The following is an 8,871-nucleotide window of genomic DNA, read 5'->3' on the forward strand; positions in this document are numbered from 1 at the left end:
TTTCCTTTGGCCCCATGGACAGTTGCCTTCTGTATAATTTACTCACCGCCCTACAGTTACGTCCTTGACTTAAGGACAACAATAGAGCCTAAAATTTCTGTTGCTAAGTGAGAAGTTGTTAAGTGAGTTTTGCCCCACTGTATGACCTTTCTGGCCACGGTGGTTAAGTGAATGACTGCAGTCAAGTGATTGACGTGGTCGTGAAGTGAAATCTGGCTTCCCCATTGACTTGACTTGTCAGAAGGTCGCGAAACAGTCCTAAATAGGAGTTAGTCATCAAGTGACCCAGTTTTGATCACGTAAGCCTAGGGATGTTGCAACCATTGTAAGTCACCCGTCACTTTTCTCAGTTCTGTTGTAACCGCAAACAGAACTGCTGTAAGTCAAGGACCACCTGTGTACTGGTATGCCTCCATGTACTGGTGTCTCCAATAGTTATAGTTTGGGAATCTCACCACAATTTCTGGAGGCAAGTCGTTCCACTGATTAATTGTTCTCACCGTCAGGAAAGTTGTTGTTACCTGTGTTTCCCCGAAAATAAGACCCTCTCATATTCATATATATATATATATATATATATATATATATATATATATATATATATATATATATATATATATATATTTTAAGTTTCGCGGTATATTCAGCTTTGTTGGGTATTTTCCCACGTCATAGTAGTTGTGCTTTTAAAGTTGTAGCGACGTTTCGGCAGAATCTGGCAGATGATGGCAGATGAGATTCTGCCAAACGTCGCTACAACTTTAAAAGCACAACTACTATGACGTGAAAATACCTGAACAAAGCTGAATGCATATATATATATATATAATATATATATATATATATATATATATATATATATATATATATATATATATTTCTACCAAAAAGGCACTAGGTCTTATTTTCAGTGTGTGTCTTCCACTGACACATCTCACTTGCGCGCTTTGCCCCCAGCCTCCTTTTTACTGTCAGAAGCCTTCAGTAACTCCTTCTTCTGCCGCCAGCAAGGCTTTCCTGAAGGCCTCTGCCGGGGATAACCGGGCTCTGGATCGATCCAGAACTCTCCTATCAGTTACAGAGGCCTTCAGGAAAACCTAGCCGGCTGCTGAAGAAATGGGCCGGCCAGGCAGGTGTCGAGGGGTGCGAGGCCTGGCTACAACTGTCCAAAGGTAAGTCGTAGGGCAGCTCCACATCCCCACCCTAGCTTATTTTCTACCTATGCACCCTGGAGTGGGCGGGTTCTTAGTTAGGGCTTATTTCGGGGGTAGGGCTTCTATTGAGAGTACGAGTAAAAATCAAGCTAGGACTTACATTCAGAGTAGGCATTATTTTTGGGGGGGAAACAATATTTCTAGGTTGGTTCTTTCCTTGATTAGTTTCCATCCGTTATTTCTTGTCCTGCCTTCAGGTGCTTTGGAGTCCCCAAACCCTGGGCTATTTGGGAGCAGGCCGCGCGGAAGGCAGGCTGGTGTGCACACACGGCTCCACTTGTGTGAGCGGTGCCCCAAAGTGTTTCTCTTCCCTCTTTCGTGAGAGGAGATGCGTGTGCATGCGTGCCTGTCCATCGCTCACATGGCCTGGCTACTCCTCTTCCTCTCTCCCCAGCGAGGCTGCCAAGCGGCCTGTTCCCGATGCTCCGAAAACGGAGCGGTGAGAGCAGAAGCCGAGTGGGATGAGCACTCCTTGCTCAGCCTCGCCGACCCACCACAACCTGATCCACTTTTGGAACGTTGGACAGTTATCTACTCCTAAAATATTTCTCTGGTCTTTTTAGAGTTGCTAACAGAAAGGGAGGGGGGGAGCAGCGCAGCAGCTTGCAAACTGAAACTGCATTCCAAAATGTTTTCAAAGATAGTAACTGAAGGGGACTGAAGTTTCTGCCTTGCAAAATGGATGACTCTTGGCTATGGAGGTGTCCCGTTGGAGAATACGAGTTACGATACTCCCAGGGGGGTGGGAGGGAAACCAGGGTCAAGGGTGACAAGGAATGATGTGCCTCAGAGTCGGCTACACCCAGGCAGTGCCGGACATGTTAACTCCCGATAAATCCTTTTGAAGTTTTGGAAGTTTGGCTCGAGACTCGTGATTTCACGGGGGGTAACTGCCGGAATCCTGACAGCCAGCCTCATTGAGTCCGAAGGAGCACGAGACCGTGCCCCCAAAGGCTTCACTTTTTTTGCGCCAAAACTTTTGCAAACGGACAGAAGGCTTCAGGGGGGGGAGTGATCTCACGCTGCTTCAAGCCTCCAGTCCCTTTGCAAAAGCTTTTTGGCGCGGGGAAGCTTGACAGAGCATGAAACGGTGCCTCAAAGGCTTCTCTTGTCTCTTGTGTGAGTGGAGCTGCACACACCAGCCTACTCACATGGTCCTGTGTCCCCCCCGTCCCCCCCAGTTGGGACATCAAGCCTCAAAGGTTGGGGACCGCTGCTTTGGAGAATAGGGGCAGCACCTTAGTCGGAAGACGGATGGGACAGTTAGCACACTTCCCAATAATGTTCAGAGGAGAGAAGTGATTGGGGGGGGGGAGGTCCTTCTCCCCCCCGGGTTCTTTCGGGTTTTATTTCCTGCCTTCTGACTTAGTGGGTTGGGTTCTAATTCTCCTGCCCCCCCCCTAACAGTCAAAAGGTTGACTCTTTAGAAGAGAAAGTTTGCAGCTTGGGATCAAACTGTGGGGTCCTCGGTGCTCTCAGAGCTTGGTGGTTTTCTTGCCAACGTTTCATTACCAAACTAGGGAACAGCATCAGTGCATTGGTAATGAAACATCGGCAAGAAAGCAACCCAGCTCAGAAAGCACCAAAGACCCCATAGTCCTCCTCCTCCTTCCCTCCTCCATTCTGTAAACCCTACTCCCTTCTACCAGTACATTGATAATGTTTCCTAGTTGGGTAATGAAATGTCTGCAATAAAGTCACTAAGCTGTCCTCCTCCTTCCTTCTAGACAGGGGTGGGATTCAAAAATCCCAGCAACCGGTAGGCGTGGCCATGGTGGGCGTGGCCTACCGGAACTTCTGGGAGGGCTGTTTTTCACCTTCCCCAGAATCCGGAGGCTTCCCTCGGGCCTCTGGGAGAGCCAAAACGGCCTCCCCCGGACTCCGGAGGGCCTCTGGAAGCCGGAAACAGGCCTGTTCTGGACTTCCCATTTTTCACCTTCGTGTAGTGGAGGCTGTGTGGAGACTCTTGGGAGGGTCTGGGGCAGAGGTGGGTGGGGGCCAGCCGGTCGGTTCAACTACCAGTTCAGTGGACCAGATGTCCATTGAACATCCGGTTCACCCGAACTAGGCCGAACTGGCTGAATCCTAGCAGGGCTGCTTCTAGCGCTGAGGATGTTTCCTATTTGGGTCATGAAACGCCTGCAAGAAAACCACCAAGCTCAGAGAGCATCAAGGACTCCAAGTCATTCTCTTCCTCTTCCTCCATTCCGCAAACCCCACTCCCTTCTAGCACTGATAATGTTCCCTACTTGGGTCATGAAACGTCTGCAAGAAAACCACCAAGCTCAGAGAGCACCAAGGACCCCACGGTTGACTTCTTAGCTGCGTCTTTGAGGTCTCCTCCCCCTTCCCTTCCCAAATGACCCACTCTCTTCCTCTTCCTCCTCCTCCTCCTCCACCAGAGCTGCCTGACTCCAATCCGACCTGCCGATTCAGAAGAGAAACGCCTGCAAGGCCCCCCCGTGTCAGTTGCCAAAGGACAGCCATTATTGCCCTCTTCTGTGCCAAAGCCTGCAACGGGCACCAGGTGGGTGGCTTTCCGTCACATCTTCTCTTCCCCCACCCTCTGCTCCCCAGTCTGGCACCTCCAACCCAGTCTCTGGGTTGGCAGAGGTGGTATTCAGCAGGTTCTGACCGGTTCTGGAGAACCGGTAGCGGAAATTTGGAGTAGTTCGGAGAACCGGCAAATCCCACCTCTGACTGGCCCCGCCCCCCTCTATTCTCCGCCTCCTGAGTCCCAGCTGATTGGCTGGCTCTTCTTTGGTTGCCCTGCACAGGAGACCAGAGCTGGAAAGCAGGTTAGTGGGGTGGGGAGGGAAGGGGGATTTTGCTGTATCCTTCCCCCTGCCACGCCCACCAAGCCATTTGTAGTAACAAATGTTAAATCCCACCACTGCGGCATTCTCAATGCTCAAGTGTGCTTGACCAGTGCATGGATACAAGAAGAAAACCTGTTCCTTTCTGGAATAATCAGGTGCCCCTAGACCGCCTGCCACAGGTGGCATACAGAGCCATTTGTGCGGGCACGCGAGCCCCAGCCAAAATTATCTGCACTGCTCCTGCGCGTGCCTCCCAGCTGATTTTTGGCCCATTTGAGGCTGTTTTCGCCCTTCCGGGGTTCTAGGGAAGCCTCTGCAGCCTCGGGAGGCTGAAAAACAGGACTTCTGGAAATACCGGAAGTGCCGAAACGGGCCCGTTTTTCGGCCTGCAAAGGCTTCCCTCGAGCCTTCGGGAGGGCGAAAAAGGCCTCGAATGGGCCGAAAATCAGCTGGGAGGCACGCGCATGCACAATGCAGGTAAGGGGGATTGCGTGTGGGGGGGGGTCAGGGCACATTGCATTGTGAGTGACGGCGCACGCTTTCGGCACACCACAACAAAAAGGTTCGCCATCACTGCCCTAGACCTCACCATCTGTTCCAAATTCACTTTTTTTGTCCTTTGGGCTTGGAAGGTAAGCTATATAAATCTCTTTTCCTGGTTGCTCAAAGCCTGGTAGTGTTCGACTTACGAATATAGTTAAGCCCCAAATTTCCATCGCTAAACAAGAGGGCTCAGTGAGTTTGGCACCATTTTATGGCCTTTCTGGTCAAAGGTTTGAAGCAGTTGTTAAGTGAGTAACATGGTTGTTAAGTGAATGTGGCTTCCCCATTGACTTAGCTCGTCAGAAGGTTGCAAAAGGGGATCACAGAACTCAGGACACTGCGACCCTCCTCATGTATATATGTGTGTGTGTGTGTGTGTGTGCGTGTGTATGTATATATATATGTTTTCTTAAGTTTTCGCGGGTACTTACATGTATGGTATTCAGCTTTGTTCAGGTATTTTCTCACGTCATTATAGTTGTGCTTTTAAAGTTGTAGCAACGTTTCGGCAGAATCTCATCTGCCATCATCAGGCTTCTGTATTGTGTTCGTCTGTGAGTCAGGCTTTCACAGCCGTTTCTGTTTTAAATTTGGTGCTAGCCATCTGCTGTGCCAGAATGGTTTTTTTCTTCATCCTGATTGGTTGGGAGTCTTGGTCTGTGTTTATTGGTCTTGGAGTTTGCTGTGTTCTGCTTGATTGGTGTTTCTAATACCTTCTGTCTGTTTTGTAGCTTTTTTCATCTTGATTGGCTGGCAACATTGTGTTTCCTGTATTGGAGGCTTTTAGTGTGGCTTGGCTCTGAGTAAACGGACAGCTATCATTTATTAGGAAGCTGGGTTTCATCTGGGTGCCTGGTTGGGGTGTGTTTGAGCTGGAGGTATCAGGGGGGATCTGTTTGTGCCCAGGTGTTTGGCTGGCTTGTGGTGTGGAGATTTGTTTGTTTGTGAGTGCAGGCTTCCAAATGATTGACAGTCTGGTGGAGTCATCTCTTCTATTCATGCTTTCAGTTCTTTTTTCAATCTCTGTGGCTTCTCTGATAATTCTGTGGCTGGGGTTCTCTATAGTGGCTAGGGTTTTGGTGCCATTGAAGTCGATGCTATGACCTGTGGCTTCCATGTGTTGGACTAGTGAGGAAGTGTGTTCCCGCATTTTACTGCATTTTTGTGTTCATCCAGGCGGGTGCTTATTCTTCTATTGGTCTGTCCAATGTATGTGGCCGGGCATGATGCGCAGGGGATTTCATATATGCCTTGGTTTTCCAGATCAATTTTATCTTTGGGGTTTCTTAGGATGGCTGCTATTTTTCTGTCCGTTTTGAAGGCAGTCTTGATGTGATGCCTGTGTAGTATCTTACTGATTTTGTCTGTAGTACCTCTTATGTCGGGCAGGACAGCTGTTCCATAGGTCTGTTCATCTTCTAGGTCTCCATTATGTGTCAGTGTGTTTTTGTGGATCAGACCTGTGATTTTGCTTTTGTGGAAGCCGTTGGCTGTCAGTACTTTAGTCAGGGTGCCTAGTTCAGTCTTTATGTGTCTTGTCTGCCAGGCGTTTGGTTCTGCCAATTAGTGTGATCGGAGCTGCCGCCTGTCTTGTTGTCAAGTAATGACAACACAGCCAACCTCCCTACCGGTATTTATAGAGAGACGGCAGCTCCGATCACACTTTGCTCGCACAAGCACAAAGCCGAAAGCACCAGCCTGAAGATGGCGAGTGGGACCTTGTCGAAACGTCGCCAAGATACTCTCAATCTTACATGGGAAAAGACCCGAACACACCAAGACCTGCATACCTGTACCCATGAAAATCTACGAAAACATATATATCTGTATCTATATATCTATATCTATATCTATATCTATATCTATATCTATATCTATATCTATATCTATCTATCTATCTATCTATCTATCTATCTATCTATCTATCATCTATCTATCTATCTATTTTCTTAAGTTTTCGCGTGTATTTATATGTATGGTACTCAGGTTTGTTCGGGTATTTTCCCACGTCATTATAGTTGTGCTTTTAAAGTTGTAGCGACGCTTCAGCAGAATCTCATCTGCCATCGTCAGGCTTGTGTATTAGGTACGAACCCATCTTACACTTATACTCTCAATCTTACACGGGAAAAGACCTGAACACGCCAAGACCTGCATACCTGTACCCATGAAAATCTACGAAAATAAATATATATATATACATCTACACACACACACACACACATATATCGAGTGAAATTCAAAAGTTTTCCCTACAGGCTCTGTGGGCGTGGCTTGGTATACTTGGTATAATAGCAACCAGGGGCGATTTTTTTACCGATTCAATTCGTCTCTACCACCCCTCCTGAGGTGGGCCGAGGTGGTTTGAATTTCACCCCTGATTTACATACCGTGGAGGTCCTGAATCCTCCCTCGGCTTCTCGCCAGCCCCTCACCCGCTTCCTCCGTCCTCTCAAACCCACTTTTCTCTCTGCCTCCTTGCAGGAAGCCGCGTGGCGAAGCCAAGAAATGCCGCAAAGTCTACGGGATGGAGAACCGCAGCATGTGGTGTACGGCCTGTCGCTGGAAGAAAGCCTGCCAGCGGTTCGTCGATTGAGCTCGCGGGGTGGGTGGGGAAATCTTCGGCCACGCCCTCCGCCTGCCTAGCATGATTTGCACTTTTTGGTGCCTTTCCAGCCTGATCTCCTTGCACCGTCTGCTGCCCCCCCCCCCCCACAACCCCTTGCCCTGACCCACACATCCACTCGCCCCCTTCTCCAAGATGGATAGGAGGGGGCCTCTTCCCCAATTGTGCCTTGGCTCAGGAAACTGGAGTTTCTGGGATGAACGTGCGGGGGGGACGACGACGACCCCTTGCAAAAGGAAGGCGAGAGCGCCTTGGCCACTCCGGCCGGCTGAAGCATCATCCGGCGGGAGGGGCAGTGGCTTTTGGATCCTCCTGGACGGCCTCTCTCTTCATCCAGGGATACCTGCCAATCCAAGCCTTTGTTGGATTTACCCGCCTCCATCCACACATGTGAAAATTGAAGCCATTGCTTGTCTTTTTTTGGATGGTTGTTTTTTTTTTTTTTGTTTTTTTCTTAACTTCTGAAATAAGCTATGTCTCTCCTCGCCCTCTTTTCCTCCTTTTACCTGCCACTATGGACCTCCCAACCTTGTCGAGGTTTGAGAAAGCGCAAGTTGCAGAAAGCTCTTCGGAACTGTGATGTGAAGTTATGGATCATTTTTCGTTCTCTGGGATGGAAAGCCAAGCCAAACCAGGTTGTGGGGGGTGGTTTTTTTTTTTTTTTGATATCTGTCTTGCAATATTTTTTTTCCCCCTTTCTCGGTAAGCTTTGGCGTTAAGGACTTCAGAGCGGAAGACAAAAACGGGCGTTGAAAAGAAAAGAAAAGGTCTTTGCTTCCTCTCGCCCTTTTCATTTGCTGGTTGCAAGCAAGTTTCTGTAAAACATCTTTTTTCCACCCCCCACTTGATTTAAATTTCAATTTGGAAGCTGAACGTCCGGCCTAAGAGACGGATAGAACTGAAGACGAGAAAATAACAAACCTGTCGGAACCGTCTGCAGAAAGTCAAAAATTCTTTTTTGCTTTCGGATCTCGGGGAGTTTTTTTCGGGTTTTTAATTTTTTTAAATTCCCTCCCCCCCCGCCCCAAAATACTCCCTTCCCAATGGTGCCTGCCAAAGAAAAGCTCACTGATGGGAAAATGTTTTTCCCCACTGCAAACCGTCTCGTGAATGAAAAGTATTAAGCGTCTCGCAAAGAATAAGCTATGCGCTGAAAATGTAGCCTGACCAATATTGCAACCGGGACTGAATTTGCATCCAAGCCGACTCTTGACAGCGGGGAGAAAAAAAATGGTTGATTTTCCCTTATGTGCAATCCCAGGGGTTTGGTGTTTTGTTTTGTTTTTAAAAAATTACGCAATGGGGTGGTGGGAATGTGATGTTTCTCTCCACTTGTCCTCCCTTTTTCCCCGTCTTAGCAGCAAAGCTGGAATATCAGTAAGATTTTCTCACTCTGCTCTTCAATTCCCCTTAAAACAGTGATCCCCAACCTTTTTACGCCGCGCCCGGTACCGGCATCAGCTGGGCGCCGCCATCTTTTTGATGAAAAAGTGCTTCCGGTGACCTCACCGGAAGCACTTTTTCATCAAAAAGATGGCGGCGCAGCGCTCGTGAGCTTTCTGGGTAGAAATGGCTTTCTACCCGGAAAAGCTCACCGAAGCGCTGGCGCCGCCATCTTTCTACCTGGAAAAGCTCACCGGAAGCACTTTTTTATCAAAAAAAGATGGCG

General features: G+C 48.5%; 2 protein-coding genes across 2 annotated transcripts in view; one reads left to right on the forward strand and one right to left on the reverse strand.

The window, feature by feature from the left end:
- Positions 1-8,871, forward strand: part of SLC2A4RG (SLC2A4 regulator) — a 52,462-nt gene that overhangs the window by 41,019 nt on the left and 2,572 nt on the right. Inside the window, exons 8-9 of the mRNA XM_087962345.1 lie at positions 3,617-3,741; positions 7,061-8,620. Coding sequence (XP_087818471.1) covers positions 3,617-3,741; positions 7,061-7,172 — 237 coding nt within the window. The 3' untranslated portion in view covers positions 7,173-8,620. The remainder of the gene's footprint in view (positions 1-3,616; positions 3,742-7,060; positions 8,621-8,871) is intronic.
- Positions 1-8,871, reverse strand: part of ZBTB46 (zinc finger and BTB domain containing 46) — a 117,031-nt gene that overhangs the window by 9,501 nt on the left and 98,659 nt on the right. The gene's annotated exons all lie outside the window — the stretch shown is intronic.

This window comes from Notechis scutatus, chromosome 3 (assembly GCF_049901735.1).
Source record: "Notechis scutatus isolate UNSWTSFEM ecotype Mainland chromosome 3, rNotScu1.2, whole genome shotgun sequence".
Lineage (NCBI taxonomy): Eukaryota > Metazoa > Chordata > Lepidosauria > Squamata > Elapidae > Notechis > Notechis scutatus.